The sequence below is a fragment of the Anolis sagrei genome, chromosome 2, assembly GCF_037176765.1.
Source record: "Anolis sagrei isolate rAnoSag1 chromosome 2, rAnoSag1.mat, whole genome shotgun sequence".
NCBI lineage: Eukaryota > Metazoa > Chordata > Lepidosauria > Squamata > Dactyloidae > Anolis > Anolis sagrei.
In genome coordinates, this window is record NC_090022.1 from 224,509,960 (window position 1) to 224,529,694 (window position 19,735).

Consider the following 19,735-nt stretch of genomic DNA (forward strand, 5'->3'; position numbering starts at 1 on the left):
ATAACAGGACTTTCATTTTCACCTAACCCAAATGGAAATGCCCATTTTCCATAATGAGAACATCACAGAATTAATTGCAAATACCACATAAATCAAGCAAAATGTTAACAAAACAAAAAGAAAATAAAAATAAAAATCCCACCATTTTTGTTGGAAATCAAGGCCAGTTTTTTAAAATTAACAATGAGATTAGTGAAATTCATGGATTCAGTATTAGCTTATGGACCAAACAGGGGGATTTGACGCCAAATAATCAGTGTGGGAAGGTGCTCTAGTTCACAGGCTACCCTTCTTCAGCAAACAAGAACAAAGTGAGAAAGCACTGCAGGGTTTACACAAGGCCCAGCTCTGCTGAAGAGTCAGGCATTTGAGCAAATATGAGATAGGTTATTGCAAGTTTGTAAAACAAGTTCTGCCGACAGATAGGGCAGTTAAAATCCAATTAAGCATACACTGCATTCTCATATTTTACAAAGTTGTGCCTTTTATGATTCATGTCTTATTATGGATGGCATAATTTTAATATGGAATTGAATGATTTTAAATATTTCATATATGTTCATTTTAATTTATTTATTATTTATTTTGGAATTGTGTGTGTTTTAAGACATTGAATAAGTGCCTCTGTGTAAGCCACCTTGAGTACCCTTCAGGGTAGAGAAAGGCGGGGTATAAATAGGGTAAATAAATATAAATAAATTTTAAATTTCCAAGCTGATCCATTTCCTCATATTCTTGAAGGTTAAGAAGATGGCCTTTACAGAGTCAAAGATCAGGACTAGCTACATCACACACACATCTAAGAGCAGTATTTAAAGAGCCTTTTAGATAGACCTTTTTGGCATAAGTGCAGAGGCGCCATTAGGCACAGCACTACTCACAGTTGTCCTGTGCTGTACCCTTATAGCACATTGAGTGCAATTCAACCTGGGAGTTTCATCTCCTGGCACTATCTCTTGTTCCATTTGGGATTGTTTCATTAAGAATTTTCATAGTAAAAGACAATTTTTTACCATGCCTCATTTTGCACAAGCGCTAGCCTGGTGTCACTACAGTTGTGTCTAAGAGATCCACTGCTAATGTTACCCCTGACTACTATTGCTGCCTAGTAGCACTTTGGCCCATGCCATTTGACTCCTCAGGAAAAACCTGTCTGATTTGGAAGACCTCACCAGCTGCACTGTTACTGTCAGCTTAGCTTCTTGCCCCACAGGAGCACACAATCCCACCACCACAGCAAGGTTAAGTATAACTCTGCTATACCTGGCCACACATAAAAGGATTGCATGACATTCTAATTTTGGTGGCACTTACTGGCACCTGAAGAGTTTTTTGTTTCTTTTTTAAAGACTTCCTTCCTTTGTATCCAGGTTTTGTTTTTGCCCACACTGTTCGACGTAACTCAGTAGACTTTGATAGCTCTGAAAATGAAAGCAAGAAGGGAAAAAGATTGACACTTATATGTCAAAGTAGTACTTAGAATTTCTAAAATACCCAAATGGACTTTCACATTTACCCCCAGGTGAATGGGACATTTCAGTCCCCCAGGGTCACATTCTGTAACAGAATTAACAAAGAACTAGAACTATAAAGTAGGCAGTTTTACAAGACCCGAAGAGTTGTAAATAACATCACAGAATTTCAACCATCTGCCATGTACAGGTTGGTTGGCTTTATAGACAAAATTAGATTAAAATGATTAAAATACAGATATTGTGCTGATAAAGCCCCAGAATTGGAAGAGAGGACAATAACTAGCTCAGAGACAGTAGCTATGTTTCCTATGGGATTCTGGAAATGGTCATCCAAAAGAACAGCATTTCCCAGCTCTGAACTAGCCCACAAGTACAATCTGACTAAGCTGGATTCTATGACCCCTACACAGATACAGAACTCTCTTTTTTGGTGATAAGCACTCTTACAAAGTGTACTCCTTATTTCTGTATTTGCTTTAAACACATTCATATCCTATCTCAGGCAAAATTCAAGATAGATATCAACAATGAAAGACAAATATCTACAAAACAATATTTAATTTTAAATACCAAAACAACATTGAAATATTATTTTTAGAAAAGATGGAAGGAAACACACAGGAGGAGACTGGAAGTTTAAGCCAGAAGAATGGCAATAAAATAATGGAAAACAGTGTCAACATTTTAAAAAGAAACATGTTATTGCCTTTTATTTTGTAGGCGTCCTCCATTTTCTCTGCATTCTGGGAGCGAAAGGCTTTGTTGAAAAAAGAGTTTTTCCTAAGTGGATTGATCCAGAGTGATGTGCTGCTGTGGTGGAGTGGGAGGTGAGACTGGGAGCTGTCACTACTGTATCCTGACTTGTCAGAACTGGATTCTTTTATCTGCACATGATGAGGAGCAGAACTGGAGTTGGTGGGAGAGATGCATGACTGCTGTTTTGACTTGTTAAAAAAGCATTTATCTTCATCTTCCGAGAACCCCCAATTCACATAACCTCCTTCAGGCTCTTCCTGATCATTTTGAAAAGGTTGAGAGATTTCATGGGTGCTGCCAGACGTTTCTACAGCCATACAGTTTTCAGTGGAGTTCTCATCAACTATCTTGGTTGGCAAAAGTTCCAGTTCCTGACCTTGAGTGATCTTTCTTTCCACCTCAACATCAACAATGTGTACATTTGGTTGGTCACACTGGTTTGAGGACTTAGCTTTCAGTCCACCGTCCTGGAGTTCATTCAGAGAACCTGAAAGGACCAAACTTAAGCCAGCATCTTCAGAGGTCTCTTGTTGACTAGAGGGAACCAGAAGGAACTGTCCAAATCTAAATGTGGATTTACTCTCTGAAGGAACCTCAGAGATCTGGGTATCACTTTTAGTCTCTTGTTCATCACGTTTGTCAATTGATTTGACCTCACTGTAATCTATGGCACCCAGAACACGATGGTGACTCCTTACCAAGTTTTTTTGCAGAGAAGGCGGCATGCTATAGTAATTGTACTTCTTGTCACTCACATTGTCCATGCTTCTCAAAACCTCTGAATGCATAGCATTGCTCCAACTATGGGGAAGCTTTGTGTAGGTGACACGCTTTTTATCCACAAGGAGGGCCTCTTCTACTTGCAAAGTGTCCACAGCTGAAATGACTTTCAAGGTATCAACAGTTAAAACCGAGAGGTCTTGTAAGTGTCCTAGTTGGCTGTCCAGGCCAAGCAAAGCATCTTTGATGAAAACCACTTTCTCATGTACCTCCTTCAGCTGTGAAAACATGTCTTCAACTCTAGGGGGAAAGAACAAACATATAATACGAATTCACACATACACATTGTTTATTATATCAAGTGGGCACCTTGTGCAGCTCAAGATGTTGTTGAACTGCCACTCCTATCATCTCTCACTACTGGCTATGCTGACTAGGGCTCACAAGAGCTGCAGCCCAATAACATCTGAAGGACTACAGATCATCTGCCCCTTCCTAAGTGGATTGAATGAACAAAATGTATTCCTTTCACTTTCCAGTAAGGTCTTGGGTAATGCCAATCCATCCTTAAAACAATGAATTATACTATTGTATTTATTTGTACTAGGAACGTTCAGAAAGTTTAGCTTTCTCCAGAAGAACTACCAGTCTGAACAAGCACACATATGAACCATCACTTTTTTCTGAATTATAATCTAGAACCTATTTTGTATTATATTACAACATTTTCAACTGAGATGTCAGAGTTCTTATTTCCATACAACCCTCCTAGATCATCTATAGGTTGCAGTTAAAGCAATACTGTCAAGGGTATAGGTCTTCTACCTTTCAGCTGTAACTCGGATCCTTTCACTGTCACTGGAGTGAAAGCTTTCATTCTTCTCATGAAGGTACATTTCCACACATTGTTCTTCAAAGTCATGAAGTTTCTTTAACTCCTCATCACTCAGGTACAGCTCTGGAATAATGGCCATATGAACAATGTTTTAGACACATTAGTGCAGGCAGACAGAGCCAAGTATAAATGGCAAGTATGTATTAGCATCTAAAACATTAACAAAAAGAAGGGGGGAAACAAGGAAACAACATATGAAAGGGGAAGATTTCATCCTATCTTCCTGCACTGTAGTCCCAACCAAAAATATTCTCTCCCATCCCATTGATATTTGGCACCAGAAGAAAAACTACCACTAATATCAAACAGCCATCATATCAGTGGTATTTTTATGAATGGGTGGCACTAAATTAGAGAATGCAAGCACATGCTCTGCTTCTGATATACACAAATATGTATTCACAGACTTTATCAAACCCTACATCCACATACCATTTGGAGTATGGAGTCAGGATGTCTTGAGTATCAGAAGGAAATATATATTGTCAAAGGCTTTCATAGCTGGAATCACTGGGTTGTATAACCATGTTCTAGAAGCATTCTCTCCTGACATTTCACCTGCATCTGTGTCAAGCATCCTCAGAGGTTGTGAGGTTTCCAACAAACCTCACAGCTTCTGAGGATTCTTGCCACAAATGCAGGTGAAACATCAAGAGATAATGCTTCTAGAACATGGCCATACAACCCGAAAAACCTATAACAACCCAGGAAATAAAGAAATATATATAATCTCATCAGGTGCTGTGTCTGTTCATTAAGCAGAGAGGTATAATTACTTTCATCAGTAATCTTAGCAACTGATTCTGGGTTGAAGAACAGCAAACTGTATATAATTTGTTACCACTGTATTTAAATTTGTTACCACTGTATTTTTACTAAAAGATACGGAGAGAGCTCTTTGTGGGATTTTCTGCCCCAAGTATTAAAATGATTTGGCTGGCTTTGAGGAGTAATGGGGAGACATTTGCATAATATTTGGCATAATATTCTCAACCATCATTGCGGAAATGTACAATACATCCCTTCTTGATCATTGGCATTGCGATCTACGCTATGGATTGTTGTCATAAGACTTTCAGAAGAACATTTTCCTTCACCCCAAACATCTTGCATCATTATTGTGTGTTTTCAAATCATTTTCTGACTTATGGCAACCCTATCATGATATTTTCTTAACAAGATTTGTTCAGAGGGGGTTGTCTATTGCATTTTTTGAGGGTGAGAGAATGAGACTTGCCCAAGGCCACTCAATGGGTTTTGCATCACTGAACGGGGATTCAAATCCTGGTCCCCAGTTGCAGTCCACTGCTCAAACCACTACACACACCATCTCTCTATGCATTGTAATAACTTAATACTTCAGTTGGGCATTTTGCAGTAGAGTTAAACATCAAAAGAAAAGAGAGAGTAAAGTTACCAAGGGAATATGAACACAGCAAATAGAAGACTTCCATTGTGAATGATTTTTAATGTTTCATCCTCCACAACACTAGAAACTTAAGAACTCAAGGAAGTTTTCATGGCTGGGGCAATTGTTATTATGGAACATTTACTTTCACACAGCTACTCAGCTGAGAATTATTAAATCAAGCTTAATTTAGATAGTGTGGGGTTTTTTTTAATATACAGTGCATCTTTAATTATACTGGCCCAATAATTGAACAGATTGCTGTCACAGAACAAAGTACAGGCAGCCCCCAAGTTACAAACAAGGTAGGTTCTGTAGGTTTGTTCTTAAGTTGAATTTGTATGTAAGTCAGAACAGGTGCATATTTTTTAGTCGAATTCCAGCCAAAAATATGTTTCTTAGCTTTGGATTACACAGATAAGGGTTAACATCCCTGTGGTGTTTTGTCTTTTTCTTTGCTGTCTGTGCCCTTTTAGAAGAATTCACCTCACTTTCTGTTCCAGTGACCATTGGATGTTGAAACATTTGGCTAGTTGTGGAAACTTCAGTGGAGACACCTTTTCCTTGTGATAACTCTTTCAAGAGTGAATTTTCCTTCTTAGGGGTAAATTTCCCTCACTTCCTGTTGTTTCATCCCCATTCTTAATTATGAGTCATTTATAATTTGATTGTTTGTAACTCCTGGACTGCGTGTATATGATATCAGGAATAGTCCAGTCAATTCAAGTAAGTATTTGCAGCCATCTTCCACTTGGTGGTGCTATGCTCTTACATCTTACCACTTGTACCTAGATAGTTCCAGAAAATCTTATTACTGCTGAATGCAAACTGACTGCTTTAAGTAAATGGAACAGACCTGACTTTCAGAGATAATACATCAAATTAAGATACCATGTTGGTGAACTTTGCTTTTGATAATTTGATATACAGTTTTGGTCCTTGTGTAAGGAAGATTGCTTACTCAGTTCAACATGACCCTCTTCTTGATCCAGTTCACTTGGCAACCGATGGTGGTGATGGCAGAGACAATTTATGAGGATGCCAATGTGGTTGAGAATGATGAAAGGGGGTGGCAGCCATGGTTTTTCATGATACATCATGATATAGCGGTAACGGTTGTATTTCCAGAGTTTGTCCGATATGGACTTCATGTCAAAATAAACATTACTACAGATGCGGGGAGAAAGAAGAGGAAGATTAAGATTCCCATAACACTATCTTATATCTCCTTAACAAGATATCTCTTGCCATGTGTAGTCTGTCATTAAGTGAATGTAGTGGAGGTAAGATAACAACAAACAATGCAACAACAAAAATGCACAACAAAAATGCAAAGGCACAGTAAAATGCTGCAAATCTCATTTGAAGTCTTGGACTTCTACTTCCTACTAGATAGAATTTTCCCCCCAGAAAGATTTTACTAAGAAAACATGCTACACATAAAATTAGTCACTTGTTGTCCAATCAAGATGTGGCTGGGCAACTGCAACATGTTCCTAGGACTTGGAGAAAATTTATTATATTTATTATATTTGTTTATATCCCGCTTTATCTCCCCAAAGGGGACTCAAAGCGGCTTGACATAAAAGTATAAAAGGCTGTGTGACTGACACATAAAAACACAATCTTTTTATATTTCTTCACTTTATGTCATATAACAAACTCAGACATATAGTTCAATAATCTAGATTAGAAATGGACAATTAAGGCCCTCCCAATTTTGCCACCAACACTGCAACTCCCATCAGAGAACTAGCCAATGGTGAGGGAGGGATCATGAGAGTTGCAGTCCCCACCTAAAGGTTTCCTTTTGTCCATAGCTGAATATAATTTTGTCCAAGTTGTATCCAATTTGTTTTTTAAAGTATCCAAATTCAATGCAGATAAGTAAGAATCTTCGCAGTGTATATGGGAGTTTATATCACTTGTAAGAGAGGCCCAGATGGAATCTACTATACGTATCAAAATGCACCCTTGGTGCATTGTGCACTGTTTTTGCTGTTTTTATTATCTTCTATCTCTAAAAGGTTCACTTTTATCTCTCTATATTATCTAGACTGAGTTACTTCAATATAATTCAGTCTATATTAATATTATCAGTAACATCAACTGAAATGTCTTATGCACTTACTTGAAGAAAGCAATCAGCAGATTGACCATGATGATATACTGTACAAAGAGGTAGACAGCTTGAAGAAAAGGTGTAAGAAAGGAACCTGGAGGACAGTCTGGGTTTGATTCACAAGCTATACATTTGGAAAAAAAAGAAAAGTATATGTAAAAACTGGTATAGGAATAGAAAGCTAATCAATTGTGTAGCCTCCATTCATAGGTTAAGAACTCCAGCAAAACTTAAAAGAAGAATAAAGCTTCATTTACCTTTTATGCTAATGAGAATAGCAATGAATGTAACATCTCTAGCAATTTGAAATGATTTCTTATATTCAGATCTATATCCAATAATGAAAGGGAATTTATATTGTTGCAGTTTAAAGACATACCAACATCATCATCATCATCTAAGGTCCATAGACCCATCAGTTTTATTAAAGACATACAGCAGAGTCTCACTTATCGAACATAAATGGGCAGACAGTACGCTGGATAAGCGAAAATACTGGATAATAAGGAGGGATTAAGGAAAAGCCTATTAAACGTCAAATTACATTATGATTTTACAAATTAAGCAACAAAACATATTTTACAACAATTTGACAGAAAAGGCAGTTCAATACGCGATAATGTTATGTACTAATTACTGTATTTACAATTTTCACACCAAAACATCGCAATGTATTGAAACAGCTGTAGATCCGGGCAGGAGGCACACTGCATTGGATAATACAGAACGTTGGATGAGCGAAGGTTGGATAAGTGAGACTGTACTGTTTCAGTAAAATATTTGAGTTCATTGCAAAACACATATGATTCAAAAATGGTTTAAAAGCGAAAAAAACTGAAAGTCTGCTGTGAGATATATATTATATTATATTATATTATATTATATTATATTATATTATATTATATTCCTCCTGGCATATGTAAGTGTGTGGTAGCAGTATGTCATATATCTGATCCTCCTTGGATCCTCCTCTGGCCATTCTGTTTGAGCATCTGACCCATGTATGAAGCAGTCAGATTGCAGTGATATTACAGTAGGTACTTGGTATCCAAGGTTTGGTTCCAGAATCTCCCCGTAGATACCAAAACATGTGGATACTCAATACCCAGTCTATACAATAGTGTCGTAAAATGATGTCCCTTATTTAAAATGCCAAAATCAATGCTTGCTTTTGGGGATTTTTCTGGATGTTTTCAAGATTTGGATGTTTGACTCCATGGATGCGGAATCAATGGATACACAGGACCAGCTTATTACCACAGAACTCTAGCTTCAAAATCTCCATCAAAGGGCTAGCAGAACAGGCAGCCAAATTCCAGTGTGATTGTCTCATTGATATCCTGCAGACATTACTTATGTCACAGAAACTATGAGTGTCTTATTAATCTCACTTTGCAGAGTGCAATTGACACAACCTCTTGTCGCTCTTTCCTTATTAGACTGGAGTGGCTGTGTTAAGAGATGCATATTATAATGATTTACGCTATGCCACACAGAGAATTTCAATAAAAGTGTTCTTACAATCTATTTCTGCTGCATATACTTCCCCAAACATCATCCAATAAGGTTGGAATACGATGTCACGTGCAAGAGTCCACGATGGTTGTTCATGTGGTGAAAGTATTGCTTTTCTAGAAACTCCAAAACTCAGCAATACTATGGCCATCATAATCACAATATAAAACATATTTGCTGTCTGTGTGACAGAAAATAAAGCATTATGGTCAGAGGGGCATGATTTCTCATGCAAGTAAAAAGTACAGTATCCTGAGGATAATGAAGTATTTTCTACATTTAACTGATCAATGTAACTGGATAATGCACAGATAAATAATATTATTTACTAAGTTGGCACCAATCTTGAACATGCTTACTTCTGTGCAAGCCACAATTAAAGCGCCAGCATGATTAGTGGTTTAAGCATGGGATTACCATGCTTAGGCAAGGAATACTCATTGATGGTTTCATCAGTTCTTTCCTCTGAAATATAGCCTACAGCACCTGGTACTGGTTGGTTTCCCATTCAAGTGCTAAACATGTTTGGCCCTATTTGGCAAATCAACAATTAAGGAAGCATCATGATGCAGTGGGCCTATGCTAGTTTGGCTCAGAATCAGATCTAGACCATAATGTTAATTATTATTGTCCTAAGAATACTTAGGGGGAAGCCTACAGTGCTCCGGCATTTAAAATATGTTTTATATGTATGAAGAATAGAATAATCAATGACTGTAGCTACAGTATAAGAGCAAATGGAACTTCTATGTTCCTGTATTGTTGACACCTTACCATAGATGAGGGGTGTCAAACTCATTTCACCTAGGACTACATCAGCCTTATGGTTGCCTTTAGAAGGCAATTTGTAACTGTAAAACTGGCATTGAAAGTCTAATATGTGACACTATATAAATATATAAATGAATAATAATAAGAAAAATAAGGTAATAAGAAACTGTGTTGTTCTGGTTTTGAAAGCTTCTAATAGTTCCCACATGAAAGCCACCCACTGATTATCAAGGTTGGTTCAAACCCCATGTATCGCATTATCCCCAGCCCCTCTTTGAGAAAGAGCAAAGTGGGAGGAGCAGCCTTTCTTCAAAATCCCCTTCCTCAATTGTGCCACAGACTGAGGGCCACTGTATTCTGGCTGAGCTAGGAGAGGAATGGACCAGATATGGACATTTTTAAAGGAATTCTTCCCCAGTCCCAGCTCCATCCCGTTGAGAGAAAGCCTGCCTAGAGGCCAGAAAGTGAAGGTTGCCATCTGCCTTGTGTGTCACATGCCATCTTCGAGCCTCAATTGTGAGAGGTGATCCACATTCAGTATCCTCTCAGTGCAGCCAAAGAAGAAACACCACTGCCACCGCCTCCTCCTGTTCTCCTGCAGTCTACAGGACATTAAATTCTGCGAGGAAGGAAATGGTCTCTGGCTGGGAACATGCTCCCACACAACTAGGTCCCTGCTGCATATCACACGCAAAGGATGTAACCAGTGCTTGGCAAAAGGGGAGGCCCCAGCACAGGGATCATCTAGACTTTGTGAGCCACATAAAATGATGTTGCCGACTGGACTTGGCCTGTGAGTCTTGAATTTGACACATCTGTCATAGATGGTTCAGACTTCTAGAAGAATCTGGTTGGGTATTCTTAGAAATAATATATTGGACTAAATGGCTGTGATCTTGTCCAACAGCATTTCTTAGGATTTCTTGTGAGAAATACGCAAACAGGAGTTTGCTCTTCCCCCAACCCTATTTTTTCCAGCATGGCTACTTGTACTTCATAAGAAAACATCCCTATGTGAAGATTTAACGTATGCAATTCTCTTTAAAGCTCTATCATAAGAAAAAATGGCAAACCCATTAGGAAAAGGAAAAGCTAAATACTTACCATCTTCCCAACCATGGTCAGATATGGGCCTGCATGCTGATTCACAGCAAAGAAATCAAGGAGCCTAGTATACCAGAATATTATATCGAGGCAGTATATTAACCTTCCCACCGTTTGAAGGGGGAGATCAGCCCAGCGCAAGCCAAAACCAATCATGAACAAGATGATAGCAACAGAATCTGTAAAATTCCAGTACTCATAAATCCACACTTTCACCTTTTGGCTGAACTTCCCTGGCTCTGAAATAAATATCTAGAAGGAAGAAGGAAAGTCACTTGATTTTTTATGGATATGAACATTTATGAGCATGAGCATGAAAACATTATATATCTCCTTTAAGATTTCTGAGAAACATTAAGTAACGAAGGGAAGTGACATTTTCCTTGGATTTTTTCTGGGTCACCAACAGTCTACATCTCTATGCCTATTTCTTATTATCTCTTTATTTTATGGTGTTCAACTGTCTCTAAGATGGTCTCAATATTTAACTCTGACTGGACTTGAACACAGATCCGAATGGAGCTCATACAGTTCTGACTGGATATGCTATTTTTTAGATCCCTGGCCTTCCTCTCTCTTCCCCTTCCAGTCATGGCAGGCTGACTCTTCCAAGAACCAGAAGCGCCTAGCCAGAGGCTCTCTCCATGAGGGGATTGTTAGAGGCAAGGCAACAGAGGTCTCAAAGACCAAGAGGCTGTCTAAACTGACCCTCCAGAAACTGGACATAAACTCTTAATCCCTCTAACTAAAAAGGGCTTAATTGGGGTTAAACAGTGAGGGTCTTCAGGGGGCATGATAGCCATAGTCCAGGGCTTATTCTGTGCAAAAATCATTATAGTCCGTGCAAATTTTGTACAGAATAAGTCTTGCACAAAAATTTGTTATCTGTGTAAAAATCTAACACATGAATTTTATACAGAATAACCTTCCAACTCCAAAATGTCTTCAAAGGCAGATCAAGAAAAATTCTAAAATTTTGTTTTATTCTTGCTTCCTTCAAGAATAAAACAAACGAGTCACATCCTTAGCTTCCGTGTCCTAATACTGTCAGCAGACAGACATTTTTTTACACTAGCTATGATGTCATTTCTGTCTTAACTCCTCCTGTTAAAAAAAACTTTTTACAGGCCCTTTATTTTATAGCCTCCTGATTTCTTGTCTGCTTTTAATTGGTTCATCTGAGCAATAGAGGAAATGCCCTTGTGAGCAGTAATCTTTTTTCTGCAAACAAGTGGAAATAAAAATCTTCCTGTATGTTAAACTATGTCTCTCATTCCAAACTGACTTTTTTTGATAACTAAACACCTACCTGTTTTAAACAGCTATTGTCCTGATAACAAGATAGCCAGCTCCACTGACAGATTCATTTTCATAAGTAACTTTCATCTACTCTCAGGCAATGGATTGTTGTCATTGTTTGTTGTTGTTTATTTCTTGTGAATTATAGGCAAACATTTGACAACTAAGCTGTGAATGAACTGATTTTTCTTTTTACTGATGTGCCTTTAAGCCTGCTGTACATGTTTTCCATTAAATGTTGGTGTTGCTAGGCACTTTTAATTCCATTTATTTTAGTGAAAAGGCAAAATAAAAACTTAGTAAATAAATATTTTGAGACCTGTATGTATGTTAATGAAACAGAATCATGAAAGAGAATCCCCCCTTCATGGGTTCACAGAAATAAGGTCAGAACTCTAGTATCACACAATGCCTCTGCCATTTTGTAATATCTAAAGTCATTTACCTAAGCAGAGGACAACTCTTGGGGTGCACCTACAGTGTAGAATTAATGCAGTTTGGCAACATTTTAACAGCCATGCCTTAATGCTATGGAATCCTAGGATATGTATTTGGTGAGGCACCAGCACCCTTTGACAAAGAAAGCTAAAGACTTTGTAAAACTACAGCTGTCATGATTCCATATCATTGAGCAAAACAATTAAAGTAATGTCAAATTCTGGAATGGAAATGCACCCTTCTATCAAAGTAACCATTAAAAATGTGGCCTTGTGTTCTGACATTTCCAGATAATGCAGAATCACTTTAGAAACCTTGTGTGAAGTAGGGAAGGGAAGTTCTTTGTTTAATATTTTATTTTATTTCTGTTTTTAATATGCCACCTCCTGCCACCATTAAACTTACGTGTACATTTAGGCACCAAAGCAATGATGCTGTTAAAGGGGAGAAAGAAAAATAATCCACTCAGAAACTCTGCAACTTGGGGATCAATTATAAACATTTGTATATGTCTCTTTGTTGTTTAAATCAATAATGTAGTCAGTGTGCAGCTTCAAAATAATCTCTCCACTATTTATACCAATATAATCTTCAGCTGTCCTCCAGGAATATATCTTCAGACTTATAACTGGAGACACGACTTCAATATGTCATTTGAAACAAAGAAAAGGTTTATTCATGAATTCTTGTGTACATAATGTGTATTGGTTACACAGTATTTTTCTTCAGTTCCACTTAGAATTTGTTACATCAGTATTTTCCTCTTGTGAATATATCACAAGAGGCCCTACTTACCTCTCCGAATGCATCTCCTCCTATGAACCAACTAGGACATTAAGATCATCTGAGGAGGCCCTGCTCTCAGTCCCACCTGCATCACAGGCGTGGCTGGTGGGAATGAGAGACAGGGCCTTCTCAGTGGTGGCCCCTCGGCTGTGGAACGCGCTTCCTATAGATATCAGATCGGCCCCATCCCTATTGGTGTTTTGGAGGAAAGTGAAGACCTGGCTGTTCGAACAAGCATTCGATTAAGCAGTGTAATGAATATAGGAACACGGATTAACAGATGATGAGATTGGATTCTGATTTTACTGATGAGGCGCTAATGATTGTTATATCGATGTTTAATCATGCTATTGTTTTAGCTGTCCCATAATCGTTTTATGATGTTTTGCATTGAATTTTTCTGTTGTTAACCACTTTGAGTCGCCTGAGGGCTGAGAAAAGCAGTATATAAATGAAGTAAATAAATAAATAAATATCAAACTCATACTATATAACTTTCAGACTAGTATAACTTATGTCTCTTCTTTCCTTCAATATTTTGACTGAAACTTATGCTCAGTGAACTTTCTCTGGCTCTCAGTTTCATCTGACCGAGAACTTGGATTCAACTTAGTCCCTTATTACTTCAATATTCCAACTGAAGACACAACCCTATACAAGGATTCTTTTCCTCTGTCTCACAGATTGGAGATCAATTCCAATGGTTCCTTTATTACTTTAATACCACAGCTGAAGACTTAAACTTAACTAAGTACCTCTTCCCTCTAGGTCTCCCAGCTAGAGATTGCCTTACTTTTAAAATGTGTCCTCTCTTCTTCTAAGTTAGCTCCACCCATTTTTGCCTGCTAGCCACTCTCAAATTGATACATTTCTACAGCAGTGGCTTCACAACCATGGCAATGTATCAACCAATCTTCTGCCTGACCTGGGCATAATACTAACAATAATAAACATAAGCAAAACTTCCCTTATAATTAGTTATTCCATTACACCTTGCATTTTTCTGTTCTTTGAATTTGAAATATTTCTGAGGAATGTTTTATTAAGCATGATGATGATGATAAGATGATTTAAGAATTCTGAGAGGAAAATGGCAAAAGTATCAAATGAAGGAATGGCTTGATTTTTAAAGGGGGTATCCTTGCTTCAATGCTTATTCTCATGGCAGAAATAATGGCCATGGGAATATGACTGTCTGGTGCTGCCAAAATGGATTGGGCATTTGAGATCCTCCATCACCACCACCTTTAAAGCAGATGGAGATTGCTATGAAAAACATCCAAGGGTTGACCCAGCGTATGCCATCCTAGATCGGCCTGGCAACACAGGTCACTGTAAATACTCCAAGTTCAAGGTCTAGAGTGCAATGTCATATCTTGTTCAAGTTTAAAGTAAAACATTTACCATCTGCTCAAAAAAATCTGAAAAATATAAACTTGTCAATAATGGTAAGGGACAAAAATTTTGGCCATCAAATAAATTACATTTCTTTTGATAGGAACTACCTTGCAACTCAACTCTATTTTCACTGAATGTTTTTGTTTCCATCTTTTCACTATTTTGCATAAGTCAATATAAGAGTACAATAAAATAAGTTTTTTTTAAAAAAAACTAGGGTGGTGGAAAAATTTAAAAAGTTGTAAATAACAAATATTGTATAAACTACTGAAAGCAAAGAGGGTGGGATCAGAGTAGCTCTTTAAAAGGGAATTACGTTTGGTAAAAACAGAAGGGAACAAATCTTTGTCATTTATCAAGGGCATACTGATTCTGAAAACAACACAATGGAAATTAGTAAGATGGAAAATGACATGTTTCTTTCTTGAACAAGAGTGCCCCTAAGGGCTTTGCAGCCTTACTAACCTAACTGTGGACTGGAATTTTTGGAAGGCCATAAAAGTATTTGTACACATTACGTAGCAAAGCTCAATTATAAGTTACAATGATCACACACAGATAAGCAACAAATGAATGAGTCATATTAAAATGTTAGCCCTCCAGATGCTGGGGGGAAAAGTCATGTATAAATAAGTCTCTATATATGAGTGCCATTGAGCTAAATTATGTTATTAAGAATTGTAAAAAATACTTAAAGAAATGGAAGCCTAAGGGTATAGCAATTACTTGATATGATCTAGAGAAGGGAAATTCTCAGTATGGCATACAACCTCTGAGAAGTTAATTATGTATGGATAAGATGCAATGTCCTGCAAAATTTAATTCAGCAGACCAGAACCAGTACATGAGTCAAATAATTGCTTCATAAAAGAAAAGTCACATAGCTGCATGAGCTAGCAGTCACAATAAAATCTGTCTCAAGTATACTGTATTTTTATTAATTGCAAATTTTTCCATTGCTAAAGTAAAGCTGCTTTTGCTCAGGTGAGAAAGCTCCAGCATATCAAGTCAAATATTTATCAGTCCCCAGTTTTAGAGCACAATTCATTTATGGAAGGGGTGAAAATTGTGTGGCCATTCAGTTTATGTTGGATTGCAAATATAATCATTCTTCACCATTGATAATGGTGACCAGGCTGTTAGAAGTTGCAGTCCAACAGCATCTGGAGTGCTGCATTTTTCTCAGGTTGAAAGAACACCTTTCCTTTTCTTTCATAGCATTATCTATTCTTCACCCATGACAATGAAAAGGAATAAATATGGCATCAATGTCTGATGAACTGTGTCTAGCTTAAATGTATTATTAGTGGCTACAACATTTGCAAAGCAGATATGGGTTACCTCATTTGAATGAAATCATTATAATGCTCTGCGACTCTATTATTTATTATTATTTATTTTAAAAAATTATATTTCGCCCTTCTCACTCCGCAGGGGACTCAGGGCGGAGCACAACATATATAGGGCAAACATTCAATGCCGGGACATAAAACCATAAATATATACATACATTAAAATCACTTATATTCATTTATTTATTTACAGCATTTATATTCCGCCCTTCTCACCTCGCAGGGGACTCAGGGCGGATTACAATGAACACATATATGGCAAACATTCAATGCCAATTTTGACATACAACATATACAGACATACACAGAGGCTATTTAACTTTTTCTGGCCGCCAGGGGAGCTGTCACTTTCATCGTCCAGCTGCGACACTGATGAAGTACTTCCGCATTCCCCGCATGCTTTTTTTGCTGGAGTGCTTTGCTGGAGTCTTTTTTATGGCCTCATAAATTAGTTAATTTAGCCTCCCCACACAAGGTGGTACCTACTTTTCCTACTTGACAGATGCAACTGTCTTTCGGGTTGCAAAGGTCGACGACAGGCTACACAATTGGTTGGAAACCCACTCCAACCCGAGCTGGCTTCGAACTCATTACCTTTTGGTCAGAGTGATCTTAATGCAGCTGACACTCAGCCAGCTGCGCCACAATCCCGGTGCATTTAAAATCAGTTACTTAAAAAACCATCTCAGGACACCATTTTGTCTCATTGCACTTCCCAAGGGTTTGATCCCACAGCCAGGTCTTCACCATCCTTCTGAAGGACAGGAGGGAGGGGGCTGATCTAATATTGCCAGGAAGGGAATTCCATAATCAGGGGGCAATCACTGAGAAGGCCCTGTCTCTTGTCCCCGCCAAACGCGCCTGTGATGGTGGTGGGACCGAGAGCAGGGCCTTTACAGAAGATCTTAGTTTCCGCAGTGGTTCGTAAAGGGAGATGCATTCAGACAGGTAAACTCTAAATGAAGGCTTTACCGATCTCTCTTAATATAATATGCTTTTGACATAATGTTTAAGAAAACAAAATAAAATTGCACTAAAATGTGCAGAAAAGAAATGCAAACAAATATCCTGCAGTTCTTACATTTATTTCTGATTTTTAACATATTTTATGTACTTTTATACATAATTTTAAATTTAAGTATACATATACATAGTATATAAAATGCACAGTTCATTTGAATCTTGTGTTATGCAGTCATTCAGGCTTCTTTCTTTTGAAACCCAATTTTTTGAAAGAAAATATTAAGTTCATTTGAAATATGATATAATATTGTGCGTGTGTGAGAGAGAGAATTCTGAATTCCTATTTAAAATGGGGAGCGGCAAAATAAGAAAGAAAGAACCTACCTCTCTGACTTTCTCAATGGAGGTGGTGAAAATGTAGATGATCACAAGCCACTCTGGCACAATGGGTGTTGGTTTCATCTCCACCAAGACAATGTAAGTGAATAGCATGAGAAATGCTAAATAGGCCATCTGAAAGTTACACAATGCACATTCTTCCAGATTTTGATAAAAATTAGAAAGCCACAAGTTGTGTAACACAACACTCCCTAAAAGCACTTGTGAAACATCTCCACTATAGATTTGCGTAAACAATAAAAGTGGAGAAGTAACATAAATACTGACTATGACTACAAAAATTCCCAAGATTCAAAAGTATATGAAATTACTTTTTTCGAACTTCATATTACTACGAGAAACTGCAGATAATAGTGACCTATTGAAATAAATGACTTCCAGACTGAAAATCTCTTAGGAGAGCCCACTGGGGAACCTTAAAATGCCTAGAGAGAACATATTTTATTGGACACTAGCTATCCCCTGCCACGCGTTGCTGTGGCCCTCAGAAAACAGGAATTCCAGGCATGAAACAATAGATAGAAGAGACGTATGATAGATGGGTTGGAAGGTAAATGGATGGAACATAGATAGATAGATAGATAGATAGATAGATAGATAGATAGTCAGACAGACATATACATATCTTTAGGACCAAAGGGGGTTGGACTGGATGGCCTTTGGGGCTCCCTTTGAGTTTGATGGCCATCTGTTGTGAGGGCTGTGATGGTGTCTTCCTTTACTGTAATAAATGGTTGGGCTGGATGACCTATGGGGTCCCTTTAACTACTATGGCTCAATGTTGTGGAATAATTCCACGGTGTAGACCAGGTAGGGGCAAACTTGAGCCCTCCAGGGGTTTTGGACTCCAACTCCCACAATTCCTAACAGCCTTCCTAACAGCCTTTGGGGTTGGAGTTGTTTTTGTTATGGCATTTTTATGAGTGATGGTCACTCGTTGGCCTGATAGGTGTATTGTGTCCAAATTTGATGTCAATTCATCCAGTGGTTTTGGGGTTATGTTAATCCAACAAACTAACATTACATTTTTATGTATATAGAGTAATAAATGAAACCACAGATTCTGGAACTATGGATACCAAAGTCATCCTGTATCCTCTGGAAAGAAGAGTTAACAATCCATCAGCAATCAGCACTGAATTATAGACCGTGGAGGAAGGTACTGTATTTATATTAGAACTGCAGTGGTTCTTTACAGATGTGTTTTTATATCAGCAACATAACTATAATCATATTAAACACATTTTTCCTTTTTCATCCTTTTCTTTCTTTCATTAAAGTAGAACTCTAATAGCTAACCTAATCCAGACTGATATTTGGAAGAACCTTATTTGGAAGGACCTGCTTTTGTATACTGTTTGTCTAATACCAGTCAATGAAGTAAACAAAAACAAAAACAAAAAAAACATACACACATCTTCAAATGAAACAGGCTCATTCTGTTATTAATGCAATATTCTTAAAAGCACTAAGTTAAATACACAATATCAGAATTGTAATGCACTTTTTTTTCAGGCAATATATAACAAGGATAGCTTCAAGTGCCCAAATTAAGTTCTCCTTCTCTGTCAAATCTGGTCTTGTGTCGATGGAAGTGCCTTTGTTTTGTTACATATATTGTAAGAAGCATTCCCAAGACCAACAATTACTGACCGTATGAAACCAGAACTTGACAATCGGAGCACTGTAGAATTCATAGACTTTCCTGGTCCAAGGAAGGGTTCCCTGCTCGTTGTTGGTGGAGGATGTCTGTCTTTCATCTTGCTTCTCAGTTCCTTTCTCTAAATCATAATTGTTCTTCATAGAGACAGAAAGATTTCAAGTTAGTAGCCATCTATAGATATGAAAAGTTATATCATTCAACCTAAACAGGAATAAGAATCTATACCAATGCTTGTTAGAATAACCTGTATTCTAAAAATAAAAAAATATTAATATTTACCTTTAAAAGAACACAAAAATTAGATTTATATTTAACCATGCAAGGAGCTTAATCTTGAATAACTTTATAATTCAGAAAGTATTATTAGATTATTACTTTAACAGTATGCTGGTGTTAGAATTGATTGATTCAGTCTTTCTTCGTTGACATCAAGTGGGAAGAAAAATGTAAGAGAAAAAATGAACAGGAAAAGCAGTCTCTTTGGCTGTTACTAACATAGTTTTAGGAGGGCTTTGTATTGTTGCAGAAGCTATGCTATTGCTCTACCAATGTCATAAATGCACTGTACACACTATAAAAACTTGCTGTTTGCACATTTGATTTACACACAATTATAATCTTCCTTTTATAATGTCAGATAAAAACTGTGTTCTCACAGAGATGATTTTATT

At 37.5% G+C, this 19,735-nt stretch overlaps 1 protein-coding gene across 1 annotated transcript in view; it reads right to left on the reverse strand.

The window, feature by feature from the left end:
• TRPM6 (transient receptor potential cation channel subfamily M member 6) overlaps nucleotides 1-19,735 on the reverse strand; it is an 89,603-nt gene that overhangs the window by 28,907 nt on the left and 40,961 nt on the right. Inside the window, exons 20-28 of the mRNA XM_060759690.2 lie at nucleotides 19,055-19,198; nucleotides 17,387-17,515; nucleotides 10,767-11,018; nucleotides 8,898-9,072; nucleotides 7,386-7,500; nucleotides 6,216-6,421; nucleotides 3,777-3,909; nucleotides 2,182-3,251; nucleotides 1,315-1,421 (exon numbers count right to left, since the gene is read on the reverse strand). Of these exons, the coding sequence (XP_060615673.2) occupies nucleotides 1,315-1,421; nucleotides 2,182-3,251; nucleotides 3,777-3,909; nucleotides 6,216-6,421; nucleotides 7,386-7,500; nucleotides 8,898-9,072; nucleotides 10,767-11,018; nucleotides 17,387-17,515; nucleotides 19,055-19,198 (2,331 nt within the window). The remainder of the gene's footprint in view (nucleotides 1-1,314; nucleotides 1,422-2,181; nucleotides 3,252-3,776; nucleotides 3,910-6,215; nucleotides 6,422-7,385; nucleotides 7,501-8,897; nucleotides 9,073-10,766; nucleotides 11,019-17,386; nucleotides 17,516-19,054; nucleotides 19,199-19,735) is intronic.